This window comes from Hesperophylax consimilis, chromosome 11 (assembly GCF_061612785.1).
Source record: "Hesperophylax consimilis isolate HC1 chromosome 11, BYU_Hcon_1.0, whole genome shotgun sequence".
NCBI classification, from domain to species: domain Eukaryota; kingdom Metazoa; phylum Arthropoda; class Insecta; order Trichoptera; family Limnephilidae; genus Hesperophylax; species Hesperophylax consimilis.
Window position 1 is genome coordinate 2,359,576 of NC_142846.1, and position 27,464 is coordinate 2,387,039.

Genomic DNA, 27,464 nt, shown 5'->3' on the forward strand with positions numbered 1-27,464 from the left:
TGGGGATAGTAAAATAGAAACAAATGATTTTTTTCGATAATTTTATGAAAAATATTCTAAACAAAACATTATATTATTATTATAATTATTGGATAATTCATTCTATAATAGATCCTTAAGCCGGGATCCCATCTAATATCTATTCTTTGATTCGTTTCATAGAATCTACAAAATAAATCCGCGATAACAAGAACAGGCTTTTCTAACCCAAAGTTGAATCGACTTCAACTTTAAACTGATCAAAGATTCTCATAGAATAGATCAGGTGAGCACTATTACACAGAGACATACATACAAGTAATTAATTATAAATTAAAATATTCAATTTGAACAAAACAAAGTGCCCTAAATATATTAAACCCTGTTTATGTAACCACTTTATATTGGTAGATACCAGAGAAACTTAAAACTTGTGATAAGAATCGCTTGGTTTATGATACAAGCTTAACCCTTCAAGCTAATTTCCTGCTATGTTCGCTTTTGGGAACAGGGTCTCATAAAAATCTCCTTACCTATCATGGTGATAAATATGATCTCAATGGTGTTAGAAAGTTGATCATTATGAGTCCATCTCAGTTTGTAAACAAAAATACCCAACGGGGTTAAAATCAAAGAGAGTCAAATTATAACAGGAAGAACTCATCAAAACAAAAAAAATAATCATTTTAATAATACAGGGTTTTCCAATAAGAGGTGTTATTTTGATATTCAATGGTAAAAGATCAATGGTTTCGTTGCTTATGTGGCACGTAGCGCCGTCTTATTGAAAGTAAACGTTGTCCAGATCATTACAATCCAATTCCGGACATAAAAAATCATTAATCATCTCTCGATAGCGCAATCCATTCACCGTAACTGTTGCTCCAGTCTCATTTTCGAAAAACTAAGGTCCAATGACTCCGCCGGACCATAAATCGCACCAAACAGTCACACGTTGAGGATAGAGAGGCTTTTCAACAATAATTCTTGGGTTTTCCGAGCCCCAGATGCGACAATTTTGCTTGTTGACGAAGCCACTGAGGTGGAAATGGACCTCATCACTCAAAATGATTTGCATTTGATTCACTCAAGTGAATTTTAATAATTTCAATACGTTGTTGAAGCGTGTATCGTTTCATTTTTATCAATGGCGTAGTTTCTACTTGTCAAATGTCAAAAAATGACAGCTTCAAAAGTAACATCTACCGAAATAGCGGGCTACTCAAAATAACACCTCTTATTGGAAAACCCTGTATTATATATTTGGGTCAGGTCGTAAAATAATGTAAAGAAAACCGCATTTGGCAAACTCAGTCACGTATATAAATAATAATAAACAAGAAAACACCTTAAAAAATTGCATATCAGTACTAATGTTTGTCCAGCAAACATAATTTCTCATAAGGATGAGAGTAGCCCACAGGTGGGATGGGCTGACAACATGAAAATACTAATTGAAAGTCTTGATTTTAACATTAGTTTTATATATTTTTTTTTTTAACTTTTACATTTTATGTAATCATTTTGAATCGATGCAATTTACTGCACAAATTCCACTCTTAGCAGGTCTATAATGTTCATCCTTTACAATTTAAGTGCGCAACTTTAAATTTAAATTACAAAACACCTTCAAACAATCACACTTTATCATTCCAACCTCATCTATTTCATAGAATCTATTCTACACCATAGAACGCCTGATAGAAATCGAAACCCAATGTTGAAACAACTTCAACTTTCGTTCTATTTTATAAAGAATCGACCATAGAATAGAACAAGTGCGAATGGGCAACAATTCCTTTCCATGTTCTATGGAATATATTAGGTAGGATCCCAGCTTTACATATTTATATAATAACCAAGATTAACCCTGCGTGGTGCTGTCCTCTACGAAGTCTCTAGCCTCCTCCTGCGTAACGCACTCCACGTGGGACACCTTGTTGCGGAACTTGACTCCGTAGAACTTGTGTGCGTGCTCCAAGAGCTCAGGCCTGAAGGTGGTGGTTATGAACTGGGCGGAGCTACTGAGTTCGTGGATCATGTCCGCGATGGCTCGCCTGTGCTGGGCGTCCAGAGCCTGAAAGAGTTACATTACCGTTAATAACTATTTCATACAAATAACGGTTAATGGCATTTAACAACTAAAGTAAAATCAAGAGATAGATTGACTAGATACTACTAAGATGATGATATATGAGTCCATTTCTGGGTCCACACTCTTGGGATGACCTTCCATTTGGTTTGAAAATTAAAAACATAAAGATAATCTTTTTCGAAGGGGTCACCAACTTTAACAAAATGTAATGCGCCCCTGAAGTGACTAAAGGGAGAAATAAAAAGTTGACACTTATTATAATTATTTAATGACCTGATCAATCTCATCAAAGAGGTAGAATGGCGCGGGGTCACACTTCTGGATGGCAAAGATGAGGGCGAGTGCTACCAGCGACTTTTGTCCCCCCGAGAGCTGGTTCATTTCGCGCATCTCCGCATCGCCCCCCGTGAAGGACACCTTGATGCCCACGCCCACAAACTGCTCTGCATTTGCATGCTAAACAGAAAAATTATACAATTTATTTAGCATGACAAATAATATAGATTTTCTACAGTTACAGTTAAGATAGATCTTTTAAATATTTGTACACCGACTTTCTCACAGAATATGCCATAGGTCTGTAGGGTTAAGTAACATTCAAAGAACGTATAAAATCATTAAGTAACCTGATGATTTCTGTTTGAATAAAATGAAATTTTATACAAATAATGACTTCTTCCCCCCAAAGCAGCTGTTCTAGCAAAAAGTAAGTATGGATGTCTTCTTGTCTCTTACTTTTCATAATAAAATAACCCACAATGTTTTTTAACTCGATTTTACCAAAAATGTCACTTAATTACTTCTCACGAAATGATATTTCAGAAAGACTAAACCTGCTAGAATTTTTTTTAAACTAACTAACAGGGGTAGGCAGAGAGGACGGACCTCCAAACAACTCGGTCTTGGCACACACTTCTTGCCTCATTCACATTCATACATCGTCTCATACATACTCTTCTATTATTCTGACTCTTGACATGGCCCGACTCGAGTATCTGATTCTCTTGATCGTGCCATGTCTTCCTCGGGCGTCCCCGACTTCTGCTACCATTCGCATTTGCATCATATATCCTCCTTACACTCCTATCTTCGCTCATTCGCTCTACATTCCCAACTGTCTCTTTCTTAATCTTACTCATTACGCTTACATCAGCCTTGCACTCTTTGCGGATCTCCACATTCCTCACACGAACAAACATGGTTTTACCACACATACGCCTCAGGGACCTCATTTCAACAGCATTCAATCTACTTTCATCCTTTCTTTGCCAGTTCCATGCCTCACTTCCATACATCAGGGTAGGTACCAGCACTCCATTGTGGACTGCTAACATCGCTTCTTTGGACAATTTTTTGTTAGTGCCAACTGCGTTCAGTCCTCCATTAACGGACCAAAAAATATGCTTCAACCCCCAAAGTTTGGGGTGATTGATTTACCTGTCAAACATAAAGGTATGTTTTTCAGTTGCATATTACAATTTGATAAAAAGCTAAAATGGGCCGAGAATGTTTGATTGTTGATTTTATGGTTATCAAACGTGATGATTAAGTCTCCTCGACTTCACCAGTACAGAAGATATCAATGATACTAGTTCCATGGAGCACCTTCCATTGAAATACAAGTAAAAATTCACACCAGTTGTCTATTATATTCCATCCATTGTAAGATACAAGATAATAGATTCTATCAGAAGGACTGCCTGTTTTGAGTTAGGTTATCAAAAGAATGAACAGAAAGAACTTTCAAACTTCTCCGACAACATACCCCAAATAAAGAATTCCAGTAATAAATATATATATTTTTACAGATCAATAAACGCTGATTCTGAATTTATAACTTTTATTATAAATTATTGAATTTATAAATCGTCACATTAAAACACACCGTTTGGTTGGTACGACTAATCTGCTTATTCTGACATCACAATGTCTACGTGAGTAATATATCTATGGTCTACAATGTCTTTTTCTTTTGCAGTAATGCAGGTTTTTAAACACCGGTAAATAGTTTGTCAGGTGCGGTCATGGATGTATTTTTGCACTTTGGTGTACAATATAATAACATTAGCGATGAGATGCTAACATTTTATTTAGTGTTCTCCAATGTTAAATGCGGGCAATCGTAAGAATAAAAAAGGTCACGACCGGTGGTATCAAAGGTAGAAGGACATCATCGATATAAAAATAAATTTAAAAAAGGGACTTTAGTTCCTTATTGGGGAGGTATTTGAAAAAGCGGGAATTTAAAAAGATTACATTCAAAGTTAGTAAAATGACTCACTTCCTGCCTCACCTCTACTCCGTCTTCATTGGCTGTCCTCATGATGAGGCTGCCTCTGCCTTGTGGCACCAGTTTCTTAAAGACCTCCGTGAAGTTTTTGCTAACTTGCTTGAACGTCAACTGGATGGCTTCTAGTTTTCTGTGCTCTAATGTGTCAATTAATTCCCTAATTTTCTCTCCGCTGGAAAAATAAAAACATTATTTTATTACATTATCTTGATCAAAACCATAGATATTACAAAAGAATAGACTCGCCCTGATGTAAAATCTGGGTATCATTTGAAACCATGTGACGTGGCACCAATGCTTTTAATTATCTACGACATCAGTCATTTGTTGACCGCCGAAGAGCGAACATTGAAAGAACTAGACCATGCGCAGAAAAGCAAAGTTTGCTAAAGTAAGGGAACGGTTTGCAGCATAGTCCACTGTGGGACTTTTATGCGCAGGATATGAATGTTCATTGTTAAACGAATCGTCTAGCATTAGCGACACTAAAATGAGTGAGGTGGGTAAATTATATCACATTTGTAAAAGTGTCTAACTTAATAGTGTTAGACAAAATATGAAATTTTGGAAACAAGCCCAAACATTTGTTTATCCGATTCGGGAAATGCAGTTAAGGTTTTTAAGCAGCCAGGAATTTGTACGCCATTGTATTACAATGCGAGTTGCCTGTATACTGTCAGAATTATTTCTTGACTCACTCACTTAAAAGGGAGAAAGACGCGGCACCTCCCCGTTCTGCGCAACTGGTTTTTTCCCCTTTCCTCCATGGGCAGGTCTATTGTTTTGTTCAGAATTTTTTTTTTCAAAGTATTAAACTTCACAAGAACATCCATGTTTGTGTGAAAAGATTGGGGAGCTATTTCACCACCTGGTTGGGCAGTATTGTGAGGCATATTAAGGGAGGGGCTGTAGGAAGTGATGTATTAATGTGCGGGTTTTGAAGAGGCCCGGATTATATGGAGGAGGAAAAGCCGACTTACATAAAAAACGAGTCAAAGAAATGACCCATTCTCGGGAAGCCAACGTCAACTGTGAACGGGTGTTTCGCTCGTGTCTGTCGAGTTTCGCAATACACTCAAAAACAGAAAAGTGGGAATAGTTGATGATGTGATATTTTTTTGTCCAGACCTGAGGGATTAATCCTTCCTTGCTTCACTGCCATTCGCCGGGATTGGATCAACGAGTTACAAATTTTAAAAAATGAATATTTACCCAACATCTAATTCTTCTTTTCTTCTGTATAGTTTTTCTTTCTGTTCTGAAAAACTTAAGAATTGATCCAAGGCTTTTTTGTTTACGTGATTGTATTTCTTCAAATGCTGATTGGCCTTTTCTAATTCTCTGAATAGCTGAAATCATAAAGAACAATGGTAAGTAGAAAGATTTTACAATTCTTACAGATTACTAACTAACTAACCATCACGCCGTTTCACCGCAGCGGTAGGCAGAGAGAACAGACTGCCAAAATCCTTGCCTCATTTACATTCATACATCGTCTCATACATACTCTTCTATTATTCTGAATCTTGACATGGCTTCACTCAAGTATCTGATTCACTTGTTCGTGCCATGTCTTCCTCAAGTGTCCCCAACTTTTGCTACCATTCACATTTACATAGTATATTCTCCTTAAACTCCTTTCTTTGCTCATTCGCTCTACATGCCCAAACCATCTAAGCGTTCCTTTCTTGATCTTATTACTCATTAAGCTTACATCAGCCTTGCACTCTTTGCGGATCTCCACATTTCTCACACGATCATACATGGTTTTACCACACATACGCCTCAGGGATCTCATTTCTACAGCATTCAGTCTACTTTCATCCTTTCTCTGCCAGTTCCATGCCCCATTTCCGTACATCAGGGCAGGTACCTCAATTCTTCCAGATTATGCAACAAGAAATATAATTTAGGCAGTTCAATTCACAGCGGACAAAAACCAAGTGCAAATTGAGGGTCAATTTCTTTAACAGTCACATATGACTACACAATATCATTTTTGTTACAAAATCAGTCAGATTACAGATTTACTTAGAAATATTCTCCTTTGACAATCAATTTCAACTTTTTTTAACATAATATAGACTAGACTTCTTTAAATTTTCAACTTACTTAACTTATTATACTTTAATTATTACATACCTCCCCATATGCATTATTGACAGTATATACACGCTCATAAGGACTCTTTATTACTTACTCAATTCTAATTTCTCATATTATAATTTATGTCTTATACAGGTTTTCCAATAAGAGGTGTTATTTTGAATAGCCTGCTATTTCGATAGATGTTACTTTTGAAGCTGTAATTTTTTGACATTTGACAAGTAGAAACTACGCCATTAATAAAAATGGAACGATACACGCTTCAACAACGCATTGAAATTATTAAAATTCACTTGAGTGAATCAAATGCAAATCATCTTGAGTGATGAGGCCCATTTCCACCTCGGTGGCTTCGTCAACAAGCAAAATTGTCGCATCTGGGGCTCGGAAAACCCAAGAGTTATTGTTGAAAAGCTTCTCTATCCTCAACGTGTGACTGTTTGGTGCGGTTTATGGTCCGGCGGAGTCATTGGACCTTACTTTTTCGAAAATGAGGCTGGAGCAACAGTTACGGTGAATGGATCGCTGTCGAGAGATGATTAATGATTTTTTACAGCCGGAATTGGATGGTATTGATCTGGACAACACTTACGTTCAACAAGACGGCGCTACGTGCCACACAAGCAACGAAACCATTGATGTTTTACGATTGAATATCAAAATAACACCTCTTATTGGAAAACCCTGTACTTTAAGTTATATTATGAAAAAGTCAAAAGGCGTTAATGATACAAATAAATAAATAATATATTAGAATGTATACTTTTAAACAAAATGGAGAAAGCTTAGTGTTCTCTCTTTCTAAAATTGTTTATATCATATTATGTCTGACTATAGTAGAAACGAATATAGAATGAATTTTATGAGGACGTATCATTTGGTGATAAGATACATGTAGCACAATGTACGGTTTTCAACGTTTTATGATAAATACAGCACTACATGAATCAAATGGTTAACACATCAAAAGTACATTATATCGGACGCTTGTGCATTATATTTTAAGAATGAGTTTATATTGTTTTTGTTTATATCTGTCGCTACTATTTTATATTTGAAGAAATAAATAAATATTGTTTTGTGTATAATGTTAATCCGTGGATGTGACATTAATAAACTATTTGAAATTGTCCACATTCACGGAACCCTGCTTTAAGATTGTCAAATTCCTTGAAATGAAAAAAAAATGTAACTTGTAAAAAATAAACAATAAACAATTGGCCGGCGGGTAGCGATTAGAAAGTGGGTACTTCGAGGCTGGCTCGTACGCTCCAACGGCTATAGAAATCCGACCACTGAGAAGCCATAAACGGGCCGCCGGACCGTGGCCGACCTTTTTTTATGTGCCGTTATCGAGTCGCAACTTTGACAAAAAGCAGCAATTTTAAATTTTAAAGTCTCTTTCTCCATTGGGTCACCAACGCCTCGGACCTTCGCATCTACCAGCTACCTGCCGCAGCCCCTTTCTGCCGAGTTTTGAGAATTTTACTGGCCTTTCTCCCTCGACTGAAGAATCCTGCATCGACTAGACTCCGGTGGAAACCACGAGGCTTAAGACCCTGACATACTTAACTGCCTTTTTAAAGGCGATCTTTCACTTATTTGCATTTTGCACAAAAGTCGTCTATATACAAGAAACGTTCTTATCAGGACGAGTGTCAATTGATTTGCATTTTGCACCAAAGTCGTGTATATATCAGAAACGTTCTTTTCAGGACGAAAGTCAATTGATTTGCATTGACAAATTCCTTTGCGGCGTGTAACTAACCCTATTTTTACAGTCTGTGTGCACACGACATTTAGTAGGGTACATACGTAGTTAGTGAACGCAATTTTATCAATAAAATGTGCGGCAAAAGTTGCCGAAATGAGATTTTGTGGCAGGAGTCTGGAGATGTCTTGTCCAAGCTATGGGTCTACGACCCAAATACAGCAAGGGGAAAAAATGAGACAAGAATATCGTGAAGATAAAAATTGAACAAAGTATTTGATAACAGATTATTCATTATGGAATACTTATTGACTAGGTAGATCTCAATGGATATCATATCTGTGGTATTAACTTACATTTTTAAGTGACATCTTCTGATATTTGGTGTGCAGGTCGGGGGCGTGGGGCAGTGTGCCGAGGGCAGCTATTTTGTCTAATGATTCCTGGATTTTCTCCTGGATCAGCACCTCTTTGGAGGCCATCTTCTCCAGACCCTTGGAATCTTCCTCCATTTTATCCTGGGCCTCTTTTTCCTAGAAAACAAATGTTATTGCATTAAGTTTTTGGGTCTTCTTTCGTATGATGAATGGGGTCAGAGGGGTAGGCGTCGCCCTGTGGACCTCATCAATCCTGCCGGGGAATGAATGGAGAGGGCATTCGTTGACAACAGGTTCAGCGATCTGCACCGCACCGCATTCACACATCGCCGACTCTTTTTTCACTAACCCCTCAGGTCTCTGTCGTATTTGCAATAAAATCCAAATAAATGGAAGAATTCTGAACGTATTCGAAATTTAAAAACTGTTTTTGAAAGGTTTAAAATTTCATTATTAGAAATAAACATATAATTTTTTATATATACATTTTTTAATGCAAAAATAAAAAGTTTTAAAAAGACTCACCCTACGTTTTTTCGTCTTAACACTGAACAAAAATTACTGATAATAAAAAAAACACATGTTTTATTAGACAAATGTATTATAAAAATTATTGTCATCTCATTTTTTTATTAAAGTTTCATAAATTTTTCTCAAGTTGCAATCGGAACCTTTTATTTCATAGAGGTTACATTTTAATTCTTCTGTGGTTAACTTCTAGATTTGACCATAAAGCGTGGTATTTTCTTTGTAACACCGTTTAGATAATATTTCTAACAATAACAGTAAGGGAGACCATATGAGCTGTTCCCAAAAGCAAACAAATTAGCTTGAGGGGTTAAGTTTGCCCCACCTATGCATTATGTGGGCACAGCGGCAGTAGGAGCGCTGCATCCTATTGATGGTGAAGTAGAGTTTACGGGGCAGTGGGGTTGTGATAAAACTACATTCCTATAAGGCTGGGTTGGTTAAAAATCTTGTAATCTTCGGATATTACCATTTTGAATTTTAGACATAAATTATTATTATTTAATGAACAGGCAGCATTCTGCTGATGTGCTCATATCTGATTTCACAATAAAGAATCTCCAAATAAGAATCCAATAGAGCTTTAAATAGGTTTATATTAGTAGAATGAACTACTCTATTTGCAAGGAAGTGTTTCCTGGGATTGGATGCAAAAAGATGTAGATTTATATTTTTGTTAATAATAATAATAATTGGATAATTTGTAGAGTGCCGTTTTTGTGAAAAATCACCTCAAGGGCGCTGTACAATTTATTTCCTAGGATCTACATTTGTTATTTAGAAAAGATACCAAAACATACTTACCTGGCAAGTCACTTCCGACAAACACACTTATATTAAAAAGTTTATGCTTATAAAAGATAGAACTGCACGCAGAGGACACTATATCAAAAAACACTGGTCATCGCATGACCTTAAGTCTGCTATAGTTTTTATTTTAATTTAACTGTATTTTAACTGTCTTAAAAATCCTAAAAATTGTTAGTTGTTATCATTTTTATTTATTTATTTTTAATTATTATTTTTATTTATTTTATTTTATTTTTAGTATTTTTTTACATTTTGTTAATTTAAATTGCCGTCGACTGTGAAAGTGGAGGTTTCTGAAATTGTGCATACGACTGTCTGAAAAGGTGCGTTTTAAGTTTAGACCTAAATTCTGTCGAGTCTGCGATCATTGGTGATGGTAAAGATTTCTTGGATTCCAAGGCAACTATAATATTCAGCTAAAATTTAGTTTAGTTAAGTCTCAACCCAGTCACCCTTTTCTGTTCTTACTTTTAACGATGGTAATCTTAGTTCCTCGAGTTTATTTTCATATTCCCGGTCTTTTAAAGCTCTTGGTATTTTTGTTCAGTTCATAAGTATTTAACAAGTATAACAACACAATCGTTATTTTTTAATTTTTTTATTACAAAATAATAAGTTATAATGTATTATTCCCAGTGAGTTTACAAGTCATTTCGGGAAAGACAACATTAGATTAAAGACAAGACGACATAAATACATTAAAATAAATAAACGCAGAAGTTATTTGGGAGTTCCAAAGAAAGATTGTGTCATTAATAAAACTGCTGAGGAAATAGCTTTTAAGAGCTTTTGCCAATGTTTTTTTGTTCGTTGCCGGAAGTTTTAGATTACTAGGTAATGCGTTGTATTGCTTCTGTGCAATGTATTGTAAGGAGTTAATTCAAAATGCTCGGTATGCTTGTCAACCGATTACAATTTGATAAAGTAAGTGTTTTATGGGGACTGATTAGACGGTATTTGATTGCACCATCGCCTCACCTTGATCTTCCACTTCTCCAGCTCCGTCTTGAGGTTCTTCTCCTTCTTGACGGCATCCTGGTACTTTTTGTCCACGTCCTCGAGGTCCTTATTGATGGCCTTGATGCGCTTCTCTGCAGCGGCTACGTCCGACTTGCTGTTGGTCAGCCGCCGCTTGCGGTCCTCCACTGATATCTCCTGAAGCGCCTGCACCAACTCGTCCTTGCGTCTAAACAAAGTTATTTCAATCAAATTACAACACAAATTTACAATAATTTCTTTTTAATTTAAATTTTCACCAAAAAGTCAAGGCTGCACTTTCAAATTCAGGTAGGTTTTCTAAGTAAATTAGTAATCATATGGCCTTAAGATTCAGATAAAAAGTATTTGTATATTATATATAAAACGTATTCACATTTAAATCGAAAAATAGGGGCTGAATACCCATGCGGTCGACCTGTTAGATTCAAATTCACGAAATAATAATATGATTTAGGATGATGTATAGCAGCGTAAATCGAAACTCTATAGCGTTTTACATCCACAACCAGCCCAAATTTCGCACCACTTGTATTTTCGAATAATCGGGCTTCTTCGGATGAACGGGGTTATTTTATTACTTATAATCATTTTACAGACCGACAGACGCCGACGTTTTAGACGTCTGACACTTGATCAGTCGAACATACATACTACTCCTGGCAAGTGCGATTTATGGAAGGACTTACCTGATGAGGTTATTAGTGAGCAGATTCTCCAGCTTGTTCTTGGTGGCCTCCAGGTTCATCCTGGCGCTGAAGGCCTCCTTGTTCTCCTGGTTGAGGCGGCGGATAGCGTCGTTGAGCTCGTCCACCTTGCCCTGGTCGGCCGTAGACAGCTGCTCCATCAACTCCTGCAAGTTTACCATACGTATTAGTGACAATCACTTCTGCTTGGAGGTTGGCTATCCATCAGGATATCACCAATCTTCACCCTACAGGTTACACTACGGAACAACTCTGCGGAACTCCCTTTGTGTCAGTCCAACAGATTACAAAGCCTTAATATTAACAATATTGGCGGCCAAGTGTCCAATTAGTGAGAGTGGCAGATTATAGTGCATAGATACAAAATATGCCAAAAAATTAAAGACAAATTTCAAAAACAACAAACACCACTATCGATCTGTCGTAAAATATCCATTTTTTTGTTTAAAGTTAAGGTGTAAAACGAAATGAAGAGAAACAGTTGCTGAAATACACAGAGTACTAAACGAAAATGTCCTAAAACAACACTAATGAACCGTGGTGACTGTTAAAATAGTCAGCTCCAGCAAACTAGACGGCGGTATTGTAACTGAGTGTGTAAGAATAAGATAACCCTACCCGTCGTGTAGGTGTACAAAGCTCGAAGCTCGAGTCTAAACACGTTACGAACTACTGAATTTGACATACGAATCCTGGTGAATTTAGAACTCGATTTTATGTTTTCAACTAGTAAAAATAACAGCAGATTATTCAGTATTAGTTTGGGAATTGATAAAGAAAACTCAGCAATATTTGTAGAGTAATAATAATATGTTTTATTATCTTCCTTTTTTTGTCACAAATAGAGATAATGATATCCTCACTAGGATCTCCCGTGCTAAGGATTTCATTATCAGATTATTAAAATTTAGTAGTATGGATAAGTAACTATAAACTTATTATGTAGAGTTTTTTCTGAAATGTTAAGGAACGTATTTACTTTAACCAGTAATTCCTGACATTACTTGGAGTAAAAAATGTAAAAGAACTTTTGGTCTTAGAAGAGATAATTTGAGATCTACAGCAGACTGAGGAGAGTTGGAGTGCAAGATCAGAGCAGGATGTAAAGGTCCGAGGACTGATGACACGGTGATTGGTTTATAAAGCAAGAAGTTCTTTACCTGGTGCAGCTCCGACTCCAGCCCTTCCTTGGTGGCCTGCATGGCCTCCAAACTGGAGCGGCATTGGGCTAGCGATCGCTCCTTGGGCCCTCGGAACCTTTCGATGGAGGACAACTCCTCCTTCATCAGACGGATGTCGGCCTTCACCTTTTCGAAGATGTCCCTGGAAAACAAGTATCACATTATACCGAAAAGCAGGGATGAGCAGCGCCAATGATGAAATCAATCGCAAAAAAACTTTAATTAAGTGGTTAAATGTTCCCAGTTGCGATCAATGATTAAATAATTGAGCGAACTTACTTGGCCTTTCCCTGTTTAGTCTCCGACTTTTGCATCTCAGAGACGATTGCGTTAATGCTGGACTCCGTGGACTGTAGCTCTTGGCGCAGAGTACCGAGCTCTTTCTCCGACTCAGCTATCTGCTCCATCAGCTCCGACCTGGTCTTCTGCATCTCCAGGCGAGAGCGGGCTTGGTTGAAGTAGCCGCCCGTCAGTGAACCCTTCGACGATACCTGGAAATCAATCATAAACATTGTACAAGTCTTTAATGCCAAACCAAACTTGTGTTATCATCAGGGGTCACTAGGTTACCCCACACATTTCATCTTTGTTTGGCTACGTGTTTGTAGGAATACAAATTAATAATAAATTCACTATTTTAAGCCAGGAGCGGCCGACACGCAGCTCGCGATGCTATTACTTGCGGGACGGGGCCACACATGACAATTATGCATTCTTTTCAGAATGCATCTTAAATCGCATTAAAGGAAATGAAGTTCCTGTAACTAAGTGAATAACATGAAATGCATAGATTCTATTGCTATATATTCTATGCTAGTTTATCTTTCACATGATGACGCCGCATGTACTATTGCTACTCAGTTTCGGCGCTTTTGACAAGTAACGATGCATTAAACTTCAAAAAATTTATTTGCATGAAACTGAGTTACTGAGGATCGAATATATGTGATAATTTGTTAGATAAAAGAATTTATAGCGAATGGGAATGGTAGCAGAAATCGGGGACGCCCGAGGAAGACATGGCACGATCAAGTAAATCCGATTCGGTAAATCCGATTATAATATATGCTACCAGATTAATTTTTTCTACTTCTCACAAAACAATGTATGTGTACTTATATTTATTATATACATTTTCTTTATTACACAACTTAGTTTCAGAGAAAAATGAAACTTTTTTTTTTTGGTTTTTGTTATGTAATTATGTACATTTCAGTAATAATATGAACTAAACATGTCAATTTGTCTGTCCTAGAACGGGAAACTTTCCTAGTTGGACAGGCAAAGCATCCAATATGTAATATGTACTTTCTTTTGATAAATAAATAAATAAATAAATAAATAAATAAATAAAGTGAATCAGATACTCGAGTTGGGCCATGTCAAGAGTATGTGTGAGACGATGTAAGAATGTGAATGCGGCAAGAAGTGTGTGCCAAGACCGAGTTGTTTGGCAGTCCGTCCTCTCTGCCTACCTCTGATGCGAAACGGCGTAATGGTTAGTTAGTTAGTTAGAAGAATTTACCTGATCTCCCTCGAGTGTAACACAATCTAAATGGAAGGTCTTTCCAAGTTCCGTGGCACACTCCAGATTCCTGCAGATGAGCGTCTTTCCAAAGATGTACTTCATAGCCTTGGCGTATTTGTTGTCATATTTTAGTTTGTTCACCATAGCAATGGCATTCTGGAAACAACATTAAAAAGTTAAATTAACACATTTCTGGCGGGTATTTTTTGCGCTGGCGCTACGCTGTCTTCGGGCGAAAATTAAGGTCCCTCGTGAATTTCTTTAATTTGTTTTAAATCGCTATATCTTTGAAAATAATAGAAATTTCTACATAGTAACTCAGCATACCCAAGCTATAAAAGTACTAAACTAAAATTGAATATTATTTGAAATGCAACTCAATTAACCTTGTAATATGTTTATTACAGTCTGCCTATCGGTATTTTCCCATACCTGCTTTCTTTAAATACGCCTGACATCTCTCGCTCGCTCGCACATAGGAGTTGAGTGGGGCGGAACAGAGATAGAGATTCGAATCGGGTTTCACGGTCATAAAAACCCTCATTCCAGGAATTGAATTATTAAAATAACAAACGACATACTATTTTGTTGAAATACCGATGCAAACGAAAGGCACGAAGATAAATATAAAAAGAAGACTTGCATTACAATTGGATAATTATGTACATATAGTTGGGACATTTACAAAGAGATTGGTATATAATATTCATATAAAAACATTGAATAATTCCGTCTTTTCTGCCATTGAAATGAGGCCGGCGCAAAAGGTAGAACTACCCTTCCCAACGTTAAGCATCAATCGACCGAACGGGTAGAACTACCTTTCGCGGCCGAAGTGTGTTAATACTATAGGGAAAATACAAAGGCCAGGCTCACCTAGTGCCCTTTCCTATCGCAGGTTGGCTAACATAACCTAATATGCTGCAGCCAGAAAAATCCTAGAAATCAGAACTGCACTCGGAGTAGATTGTAGATTTGAAGCAAGAAGTAAAAATTTGAATGTATGCGTTTCTTTGCAGAAAAAGGTCAGAAATATTGTTGTTCAAACACTTACATTATCTTGAGGGTAAACCATATCCTTGACTTGAAGCCTGTTCAGAGGCATGAAGGTCACTTCTCCGGGAAGATTCTGTTTGTTCATCTCCTTGAGGATCTTGGTGCCGACTACATCAGACTCCACAATGTGATGGAACAGACGATTTCCCGCAGTCACCTGGAATAGAATAATTCATCATCACCAGATTTTTAGTACAAAAAGGTGGCAATGCTGAGCTTGTTTTACTGGTATTTCAATGGAAGGAGATTCAGGTTGCTCCTTTCATTAAAAAAATACTTCACACAGCATCCCGAAGGATGACACGGGTCCAGAGAGAAACCAGAGGGTCTTCTGAATGGAGTTAATATAAAAAATAATTCCAAAATATTTATTCATATACTTGTAAGTTCCATAGAATAATTACCATGCATACCGGTAACTGGATAAAACAGAACATGATAAAATACAATAATATGTTAGGTTAGGTTCGTTGTTTCTTTCATAGAATGCATTGTCATCGAAAACGAGACTATCTGCCGAGTTTCAACTCGATCGGATGTCGGGAAGTGGGTTAATTTCTGCTTGCAACATTACCATTCATTCACTACCGAAAACAAAAGTGAAATTCAAATAGATGTATTTAAAACTCTGCTCAGTGATGTTAAATATGTCAACATCCAAAGTGATTCTATTTAACAACAGGATAACTCTCCCCACCAGCATGACCATTGGCAAGTTAGTCCTGCAGGCCAGGAGATGAAACAGAAATGCTGTCGGTGACAGAGATAACCATCGGGAAAATAGAAATTAATGCTCTCCGATGATGGTCGAATTTTCAAACCATCCACAAATCAATCTGAAGCAACCATCATCCTTGCCTAGTGATTTGACGTAGTCCCAAAACGAATGAAATGGATCATGCTTGATATCACTCTCCGTCAGAAATGACATATGAACATTTAATCTAACAACTGTTCTGGATTTACTCAAGTTGGTCATCTCGTACTACCTGATGATGTGATAGCTTCAAACGTACCTCAACAGCTGTGTAAATGGTCTTCTCACAACTGAAGTTCTCAATGACGGGTCCGTAGTAGGCAGTGGCAATCTTAGCCCATTCACCTCCCCTTTCTACAAACGTGTCCAGGACTTTCCTCACACTGTCTCTCCCGTTCAAGATTGGCTGGAAGAAGGGAGATTGAATTATTAGAATAATAGACAGCATTGTCAGTACAACGGTTTATAGATTATTGTGAAATATCATTGAAAAGATTAGAATATGGTTTTGAGTAGAATTTTTACCTTTCCAGCCATGGATCTGAGAGCTTGATCTGCCTTGGCAAGGTCTTCTTTGAGGGATGAAAGATTCTGTGTCATGGTAGTTTCCTTTCGCCACAGCTCGCTGAAAAACGATTTGCACATTTTAGCACATACATAGAACCCCATTAGTTCGAAATCTACGGGACCTCACAGTCACAATGTGATAACTTCTTGACTCTTGCAGATACAGGCGGTCCTTACGATAGATTCCCCTTAATCTTAACACATTGTAATCGGATCACGTATTAATACGTTTTTAGCAAATTAATGCATATACATTTCTAAATATAATAAAATAAAATAAATAATTTGCAAAAAGAATTATTGAAATCAAATAAATTTTTTTTGAAGTTATCGCAATTTTTCTAGAGGTCTACGTTAGCGCGAAATTACGCGAAAAATCACCCGGTACGCGGCCGAAAACTGCCCGATCACAATGTGTTAACAAATGCATTATAAAAAAGTGAAAATGCGGTCCTTGTTCTATCATTCACTATTTCAATGGAAGACGTCTCGAGGAACTGGCATTTTTAAGAAGAAATAAATTTACCTATTGAATGTTAGTAAACTTAAAAAAATAATTATAATTTAAAAAAAAAAAATTCATATATATATATAATCCCAATACTGACTTCCTGGTGCTCTGCGACTGGTCCTTGGTCTTCTTGCACTCGTAGTACTGGCGGTTGTGCTCGTTGATAGCCTCCCGCTGCCGTTCCATATCCGCACCTGTCTCCGATAGCTTCTGCTCCAGCTCCGTCAGCTTGGCCGCGTCGCGCTTCAAGTCCTCCTTCAGCTTGATCTCGTGCTCCTTCTTGTCCTTTATCTGCTTGTTCAATGACCTGAAATACGCGCAAGACACATACAATAATTAGTAACAGGTTAATTCCTGGGTAAACTCCCAAAACAGGTTTATTGCAGGAGTATTCATGTAAATGGTGATTTCTCTAGACTATCTAATGAGGATATCTCCTATAACGAAATTTCATATTATTTACAAATGTTTCGTATTAACGCACGCCGAGGACAAAACTTTTTTAACTTTAGGTAAATACTGAACAGTACTGAAGTTATAAGTACTGCGGCACTGCCATTCAAATTATAAAATCTACTGATTTGTGGCTCGTGTGACATCATAATAAGAAACAACAGTGAAAAATATTATGGCTTAGTAAAATATAGATCAGTGTCTGCAACACTTTTTTACTTCACGGCACACCGGAGATAGGGATTTGTTTGGCGGCACACCGAAGAAAAATGCATTAAGAAGTAAATGTACTTTTATCAACTACTCAGGCCTCAGGAATATTCTGTTAAAAGGTTGGAGTATTTCTACTGTAATGAAATCCAAATAAATGGAATATTTTTGAACATATAGTTCTGTTGGTTGATTGGTGACCCACCCACAGGTACATTTGATAATGAAATGAGTTGTAACGTAATGTTTATTAGTAAGACTGAATATGCAAAGGAATTAATACGATGGTACTAGTACTAAGTAGTAATGGAGGCACATTCACTCAACTCACTTGAGCTCTTTCTCGATCCACTTGTCTCTGTCCCCCTTGGAGGTGAACTGGCTGCCGCGGCCCTGCTTGGCGTACAGCTCCTGGCGCCGCTGCTCGTTGAGCGCCAGCGTGCGTGTGCACTCTTCCTCGCGCTTTTTCATCTCCTCGTACTTGGGCTTCAGCGCTTCCAAGTCGCGCTCCTTTTCCGCAATGGTGCTGCGCAAGCGTTCCAGCTCTTGCTCTGCCCTTTCCTGGAATTATATTATATTTTACGATGGTAATATTTAGTCAGCGAGACGTGAGACATATTTTTATAAAAGGGAAACTTCCAAATCTCAGTGTAATTGTGAAACCTTCATAGATTTTGGGACCCCCAGGGCTAACTGGGTTGCTTTATTTTGAAATATTTGTAATTTCTTTTAGGTGGCATTCGGAAGTATGTGCTCAAGCCCCCTAGCACAAACACATCAACGAATATTGGTAACTGATGACTACAGATCGCCAACAAACAAACAATTAAGTCAGTAAGAATGTCTGATGGGGCTACCATATCAAATACCTGCTTGTCAATTTATTAAATACATCTGAGGTGTATTTGTATGTGGTATAACGAGGTATGACCACTAGGAATGCAAAGATAAAAAAATGTTTGCTAAGCTGACGTAAGATCATGAAGGAAAAAGGTATGAGGGGTGGGAATCTGAGGATAAGATTGGTCCAGGAGGGACAAAAGAATGAATCAATCACTTCCACAGTGGCGAAAGGCGATGGGTCGAGAGAGTCCGGCTGAAAATTATGTGATTTGAGATGATGGGGTTCGAATAATATGGATTGAGGTATATTGCTCACCTTGGACTGATTATCCCCATCCACATCATCAGTGAGATCCTTGATGGTCAGGTCCAACTTGGTCTTCTCCCTGAGCAGCTGCTGGTGCTCTGTGGACAGCAGGTCGCGGTTCTCCTTGGCGGTGGCCACTTCCTTGCGTGCCTCCTTGTTGCGTCGGCCCGCATCCCGCACGCGATCCCCTGCGTCGCGCACCTGCTCCAGGTACTGCTGTTGCTCGCGGCTGCTTGAGTTGCGCAGACGCTCCAGCTGGAGATGTAAAAAAATTGTAATTTATTGAGATAGAAATATTTTATTTTTATCAATAATGAATACCGGAAGAATGCCCTTTATCTAGTGATGGGTAATTATTTTTGAGATATATTCACGAAACCGAGAATATGGCAGGAATTCTAATATAAATGGAGAAATCTCCAGACTTTTAAATTTCATTTTATTTACATTAATTAGAACACGCTGAGGACAGAACTTTTAGAATTTTTGGAAAATGCTGAATATGTAGCACTGAAGATATTAGCAGTCAAACTGTTGATATTTTCCGCTGGCCAATAAATGGGCACTGCAACACTGCCATTAGAATTATGAATTATGTCTCGAGACACCATTGTATACTTTTTACCCAAGTTCACTTTGAAACCTTATAATTACGTCATTTTTGAAATAATCGTCAATCCATAATTCATTTACCTTTTTGGAATGATTACGTTATTACTAGGACCAAGAATTGTAATCGCAAAAGTAGGGCCGAGTTGAAAAGCATAACACCGTGACCGTTATGTTTGACAGCTGATAACAATTTGAACAAAAGCTGAAGTGGGCCGAAAATCAGCATTTAAAGAGGAATGCCAAAAATTAAAAATTTCACACTTGATAATGAACTTTAATCTTTTTGTGTTAAATTATGCTTAGTTAAAAGGTTGAATAATATAAACTTTACGATTAATAGCTTACTTTTTTAATTGTAGTCTAGTCTCATCTTTCTCAACAAAACATTAAAAATTTTGCTAGAATATTTTAACTAAAAACATTAAATAATTTAATTTAACAGCTTTGCTCTGATTTTGCAATCTTTTAATTGTATTTGTAATAGCTGTACCCCGTCAAGCGTTGCTGTGGCTCATTCTGTCTGTGCAGATAGAGAAACAATAGCGCGTTGCTTTTATGTCCAAAAGATGGCGCTGTTTTTAAATAAAAGCATGCGTTTACCTGTCACAGATGTCAAAAAGCATGTTTTTATCTTGTCACAGGAGACATTTATATAATATAAGTATTTTCAAAGCAATCGGTGAAGAAATTTCGGAGATTTAAGATTTTGAAGAAACGTACATTAACATTTTTATTTATGCACACAACCGACAAAGTTTTAACGTTAAAAAGAAACAAAGAAATAACAAAGAAAAAAGATCAATCATCCACTAATGGTGTAAGAGATTCGAAACTCTGTGGGCTATCGCTAAATATGTCAGAGATCGTCCCACTACAGTGGATGTTATAATATAGTCGACACATTTGCACAAGAGGTAGGGAGAAGGTTAAGTTAGTTCTTTGAAAAGGAATATGGAAAGTTGTGGGGTTTCTTAGTAGACGCTGTAGACGGTACCTACCAGCGACCTACCAGCGAACAGCACAAAATAATTATTAAGTTAATTTCCGTATTATGGCAACATTCTGCGTCCAAGACAACGGTCTGTCAGTCCACCGACCGAATTATTCTTGATTTCCCTTTTGTCTCGACTGGTTGTGCCTTTTAGAATACCGTCTACATTCTAGAATCGTCCATGTAAAATTTATTGTCGCGTATAACAATGTGTTCAAATAAACTCAGTGAATTTCAATATTCTTTTATTAAAAACAACCTTCTGATATTGAGAGTCCTTTAGGATCTGTTTTACCCAAAACACGTAAGTAATCCTAAAACGCTAATGGTATTGATTTGGATTGTGGCCAAGTGGGAAGACTCTATGTGGTTATTTATAATTTGATGTCAGTGATAGTGAGTAGTCCTAGTTGCTTCGTACCTCCTCCAGTTTTTTTTTATTTTCCTTGTGCTCCGTCTCGTGGATGATGAACTCGAGGACCCGGCGGGAGCGGTCCCAGCGCTGGTATTCCTTCAGCTCTTCCTTCTCCTCCTCGAGGGTCTTCAGTCTCTCCTCGATGGTCTTCAGGAACTCGTCTATCTTCTCCACCTGCAAACAAATCAAACACAAGGGAAATTAAACACACTTCAGCCTCTTCAGGGGAGTGCTTTTCACTCTGGGAAAATTCTGTTGTGTCTTCGGGGTTTCTCACAAACTAAATAAAACTCCGGCTGTAATAAAATACTTGGACTTTTAACGTGATAGATTAACAATGGGCTCTGATATCTTGGTTAGCAGGCAGTTGGAATAATATGGACCCCAACCTTGAGGTTCCCACCTTATTTATTTATTTTACAACACTCGACAGTTAACCTGTGGTGTCCCAGGAAATTCCAAGCTCAATTTCCAAAGGCTCAAATTCCAAAATCAAACGTCAAGTGTCCACTTAAATTTTTTTTGTGTCGCATTGTATAAGTATATGATAACAATTCTTCCAGATTTCGGTAGTTTATACAACTGTTGTTACTAATAATATTATTTTGTACAAGAAACCTGTAAGTAAATAATGCTAAAAATATATTTATTCATTATGACGTAAAAATTTTGACATTTCTTACGAAGTTAATTTTCATCACTTTTCTTGGGTGAAATATTATAAAAATTACATCAAAATAATGTAGATAAAACTATCTTTCTGATGATACCTCAAATCTATTATTTCCACAATCAATTTATATAAAAAAATAATGAAAGAAGACGCTTTGACACTAAAAACGCGGCAAATATTTCGTTGGCATTCCACAGAAAAATTCTTTGTAAAAAATCTGAAAAGCTAGAAGTCATTCCGGTATTTGCTGCGTAAAGAATGAGAATAGCCCAAGCGATTGTGACCTTGTTCTTCATACAAATTCCTTATACATAAGGGTCAAAATCGCACATAATTTTTTTTTTTTTTTTAATTCGTAGATAATGTGCCGCACTCACATATGCGGTCCCGGGATATGACGGGTTAATGCCATCTATGGGTAACCTAATCAACTAATCTAGTTCCATCTATGGATGGGCTCATACACTAATATTACAAATTCTATCGAAGATCTAAGCTATAAATCACAATGATATTGCATACCTTTCCAACTGTTTCTCGGAGAATGACTGTAGATTCTTCTCTCCTCTCATCGTAGACTCGGGTGCCCGCAACTTCCCGTAGCAGCTTCAACCTCTGGGAGTCCGGGGCGGTGGCCATTTGATTAATCTGGAATTAACAAAAAGGCATGAGATTATTAAAATATATATTTACATACTATTTGCAATGACAAAACAGTTTTTTTGGTTTTATGTTAATAATAAGTCTCAACTGTTCTCAACCGTCTAGAGCCAGTGAGACTGGCATTCTCAAGTGGGGTATGTTGTGAGGCTGAAGGCAGTGGGGAGGGGAAGGAGATGGGGAAGAGGAAGGTGGGGAAGTACCAGGCTATTCATATCTGGTCACCAAACACGGCTAGAGCAATATCAATTCTAAATGGTGATATGATGGTGACCAGGGCGATACTAAGAGTATCTTTCACTCCACAATGTGCCGCAAGCATACTATGTAATTTATAATTTTTTTTTTTTTTAAAAGAAAGACAAACATTCCCGGTTGCGAATATCCTGACAATATTTGAGAATCTCCTACTACCATTACAGTAAGCAGAAAATGTAGCCGAGGAATTGAACACACTACGCCTACTACTGGGTGGGATTATTATTATTATGTGCAGAGCAGGCAGCATTCTGCTGATGCGCTCATATCTGATTTCACAACAAGTTTGCCAGTAATTGAGTTGTTTTAAGTTTGAACTAAGTCCTTTCTTCTCTCCAAATGTGAATCCAATAGAGCTTTGAATTGATTTATATTTGTTGCATCGATGACATGTTGTGGGAGTTTGTTCCAAGCATCCACTACTCTATTTGCAAGGAAGTGTTTTCTAGGATTAGATGCAAAAGGTGTCCACGGAGATTTATATTTTTATTAGTAATGAAGATTTCTTGGATGCTAGGGCAACTGTAATGTCCAGATAAAATTTTGAAAGTCTCGATCAAGTCACCCCTTTCTCTTCTTTCTTGTAAGGTTGGTAATCTCAATTCCTTGAGTCTATCTTCGTATCGTAGATCTTTCAGACTCTTGGTATTTTGTCTCTGTACTCTCTCTAACAGATTTATATCCTTTGTGAAGTAAGGACTCCATATTTGGAAAGCATATTCCAGGAGAGGTCGCATATATGTTTTATATATTTTTAACATCATGTCCGGTGTTAGGTCAAGGAAGGTTTTCCTGATTAGATATGTTAGTGAATTTGCTCTTTTCACAATTCCAGCCATGTGTGGTTCCAGATGATTGGTTCCAGCCAAGTCCTGTGATATGGTAACTCCTAAGTCTTGTTGTAATGTCACTGGTTTTAGAGGTGTTCCATTAAGTTTGTAGGCAAGTGTAGGGTTAGTTTTTCCAACATGTAGGACAGTGCATTTTTCGACATTGAGTTTTAGAAGCCAATCATTTGTCCATTGATATATTTTGTTTAAATCGTTTTGCAGTTGGTTGTGGTGAGTGTGTGGGTTGGCAAAGAATTTTGTGTCATCTGCAAAGCAGCTGGAGTCTGATTTTATTATAGTATGCAGGTCCGTGATGTCAACTCACCCACTGACTGGATTGATATATTATTTAAATGAATAATTTTTAAAATAACAAAAATTCATCAAATAAAATTTAGGTGGGCACACCGGGATTTGAACCCCCGACCTTCGAATTGCTAGTCGAGGGCCTTACCCCTCAACCACAGAGGACGTAGAGTAGTAGGCGATTGAAATTGGAATTTTTTAGGTCAAATATGAAAAAAATCAGTTGTTAGGGGTTAACATCAGCTGATTAATGTCAATTAATAAGTATCATTAGGTTGTAAAAGTTAAATTTGCCCCATCTGCAACTTTACACGGAAGTACTGTTACCTAAAATCGGCTGGCCACAAACAACCTACACTAGGCTGCTTGCGTCACACGGGAGTTGTTAAATTAAAAGAAGAAGATCGGAACGCGGCGCAGATGGTTTTGAGACAACCGGCGGAACTCAGTTCCCAGGGGGCGGGCAACAGGATTAGACCTTTCTGTGAAATCTGGCGGGTGACCTCTGGACAAGATGGCTACGCGTTAGTTAGTTAAACCTATTTACTGGACACTGTCTCCTTAATTACTTTTATTCTGTGGATATTATCATATCTACATGGCGCCCTACACTATTTCTAAGGTTAGTTGATCTCATGTGTTTCTATGTCACTTTTACGAATTTAATTTGATACACTGTAAAATCCCTGCTGCCAGAAGACTTATGCTTGTATGAGTCCGAAGTTCTCATGACCCTCATAAACTCCATACTTGTGAGAATTCAAACACAGCACCATGTCCTTGTTTGTGGCCAGCCGTTTTTAGGTAACAGTACTTCCGTATAAAGTTGCAGACGGGGCAAATTTAACTGTTACAAGGTTCTCTATGTGATGTAGATTCACCAGTTTCCAGCTTGTACTATGAGTTTCTGGACACCGTGTATATATATATGATCTCTTCATCACAACGGATGAGGTCGGCATACCTTTCCCTGCTTGACGATGTAATAAGGGTTGGAGTTGGACAAGCCGGCGCTCTCCAGCAGATTGAGCACCTCCGTGCGGGGCACCACCTTCTTGTTCAGGAAGAACTGGTCCTTCTTGGTCCCGATAACTCGCCTCAGGTAAATCTCATCGCGGTCAATCTGAAATATTAAATATTCTTAATGTTGAAAATTTAATTTTACCAATCATACATTAACCTCTTGTGAGCCAACATACCCTAAGGATATTTTCAAAAGATCATTTCTCTAAAATCATAACAATAATTGCATAATTTATAAAAGTAGTGCCATTTTTGTGAGAAATCATCTCGCTTAGGGTAGACAAAGAGGACAGACTGCCAAAAAACTCTGTCTTGTATTATTATATTCTTCTATTATTCTGACTCTTGACATGGCCGAACTCCAGTATCTGATTCACTTGATCATGTCATGGCTTCCTCGATTTCTTCTACCATTTACATTTGCGTCACATATTCTCCTTACAATCCTTTCTTCGTTCATTCGCTTTACATGTCCAAACCATCAGAGTATTATAAGATTATATACTATTTTTATAAATACAGTGAAACCTCTATCCATCATTTTTGAAGCGACCTATTGAAAAATAAAAACCATAAATGCTATATTCATTCAAATGTCGTGTCATGTAGGACTAGCCAAAATATTTCACCAACAAATGTAGATATAATATGTCTCGACGCCATCTAGTGGGAAATTCAGCACTAACAAAGCCTTTCCTACAAAAATAAATTTGGTTGCTTACAGGTGAAAAAATATAATAAGCAGTAATTGTCGATTGAAGTATTTGTACATATTGAATTATTTGGCGGGTTGGAAATAAGCCGACGTAGCTCAATGATCCAGACCACCTGACAGGACATCAGAAGGTGCGGGTTCAATTCTCGTCGGCGGCATTTATTTTTACTCGGGAGATATTTTCAATTTGTATTGATATTTCAGGCGACTAATTAATGCTTATAGTAATTTGTTATAACATATTATGTTCTTTGTGCTATGCATAAAAAACTTGTCTTATAAACATTAGGTTATCATTACATTACAAACATAGTAAAATATTCATTGTTTTATGCTCATTGCTGCATCATGGCCCCATAAAAACAAATTTTAAATGTTCATAGTGATTAATGCCTATTTGTTTAAGTTTTATTATTATTAAAACATCCTCATACGCTTCAGCAATTTGCCAATCGTACCACATTATATCAAACATTAAGAGTTCTTGATCGCTGATGCTAAATTTTGCACCTGCTGATTCTATTTTCGTAATAGCTTACTTGTTTTTTGCAAAATGATATTTTTGTAAATTGTACCTACATACCAGATAATGGGTTTATATATTTATAAAAATAGTATTTAATCGACCCCATGTTTCCCCAGATTAGTTGCAAAATATATTCGTTGAAATGAATTTTAATAGTATCCTTGGATACGCTGGCGAACAAGAGGTTAAAAGACTAACAATCACAGATATTTTTTCTCCCTTCAGCGGGGATAGTATATATTTCCTCAAACGAGAGAACAAAGACATTTCCACAAACATAAAATGAATAATTAATGCTGATTATTTTTTGTTGATTATTCTCTTATAAATCTCTTTTACTGTTTTGCATTATTTGATGATTGAATGCTGGGCGAAGAAATATACCATTAATTTTGAAAAAAATTGTCATTTTATGTTGTTTGACTTTTTTTTTTGTTAAGCCATGTTGCACTTCCTCACCATTCTTTAGGATGTCAAGCCGTGTTGCACTTCCTCCCCATGCTTTAGTCAATGTTTTGCAAGACTTAATACTGTGGGAATCAATCACATTTCCTCCAGAAAGGGAGCGACAACCAACAATGTTGGCTTTATAATCTTGAATATATTTTGTACATTATTAGTTTATTGAACTTACGGGGACTCGGTTATCAGAGTTATCGAAGATGATCTCCACGTACGCCGTGATGACCCGGGGGCCTGTGCCCTCGTGCAGCAGGGCAAGCCTCTGTTCGGGGCGCAGGTGGGAGAATTCATCGCTGAGCACAAACTGAATGGCTGAAATAGAAAATAACAAAACAACACATGAAGCATTGACAAAATGTTTTCAGAAGGTTCCAAATTCCATATTAATGAATGGTCTAATTGCCTAAGTTTGTTGAGAAAAGTAACCTTTTGCTGTTCTAGTCGGAACAGTCATTGTTACTAACAGTTCGTTTTGTATGAAAAGTAGGGTAATGCAAAGTATATTTTGTTGTTGTAAACATACCGTAAAAGAAGTTACTCTTTCCGGAGCCATTCCTTCCGACGACAACATTGTGTCGTTTATCAAACGGTTCTACGACTATCTGCTCCCGGTAACTCTTGAATCCTTGGATGATCACCTGAAATAATAACAAACATTTGGGTTATATTGTCAAATATTAATAAAAAACAGTCTTCGGTTAGGTTACCTAACATAAAGAATTATATTAAACCTGTTTAATGTGCATTTTTGAGGGCCAGTTCTCTGGCAATTAGATGATCTCTTTCAAATTTTAGATCGGACATTTGACTGACAACCCGAAACAACTCAACACAACATCACACAAAATCCAAGATGGCGGCGTCGCTGAATATTGGCGGCAAACAATGAGTTCTCAAATTCAACGCTGTACCTTTAGGGCGCCGTCACATTACGCCAAACGCTTCAAAGCGTTTTTTATAACACTATATCGCTCGCCATAC

General features: G+C 37.3%; 1 protein-coding gene across 2 annotated transcripts; it reads right to left on the reverse strand.

The window, feature by feature from the left end:
* Positions 1-23: 23 nt before the first annotated feature.
* On the reverse strand, positions 24-27,340 carry SMC3 (structural maintenance of chromosomes 3). Of its 2 annotated transcripts, none has more exons than XM_089636964.1 (22): positions 27,215-27,340; positions 27,007-27,121; positions 26,656-26,795; positions 24,722-24,880; positions 22,226-22,351; positions 21,037-21,204; positions 19,022-19,267; positions 18,194-18,423; positions 17,297-17,506; positions 16,647-16,746; positions 16,381-16,527; positions 15,363-15,521; positions 14,306-14,464; positions 13,060-13,271; positions 12,760-12,922; positions 11,582-11,745; positions 10,875-11,082; positions 8,538-8,714; positions 5,577-5,713; positions 4,368-4,536; positions 2,348-2,530; positions 24-2,056 (listed from the first exon to the last, which is right to left on the reverse strand). In XM_089636964.1, the coding sequence occupies exons 1-22, from the start codon at positions 27,227-27,229 to the stop codon at positions 1,844-1,846; spliced, it is 3,600 nt and encodes a 1,199-aa protein (XP_089493090.1). In that variant the 5' UTR covers positions 27,230-27,340; the 3' UTR covers positions 24-1,843. The 2 variants fall into 2 exon arrangements, with proteins under 2 accessions (XP_089493090.1, XP_089493089.1); XM_089636963.1 differs by having other exon boundaries at positions 4,356-4,536.
* Between the last annotated feature and the right edge of the window lie 124 nt (positions 27,341-27,464).

Bases quoted from the DNA above. Each gene is read 5' to 3' on its own strand.
- SMC3 (XM_089636963.1), bottom strand. The intron at 4,537-5,576 runs GTAAATATTCAT...TTATTTTTCCAG, and splicing joins AAAGAAGAATTAGATGTTGG to CGGAGAGAAAATTAGGGAAT. The intron at 2,531-4,355 runs GTGAGTCATTTT...TTTTCTGTTTAG, and splicing joins GAGTAGAGGTGAGGCAGGAA to CATGCAAATGCAGAGCAGTT.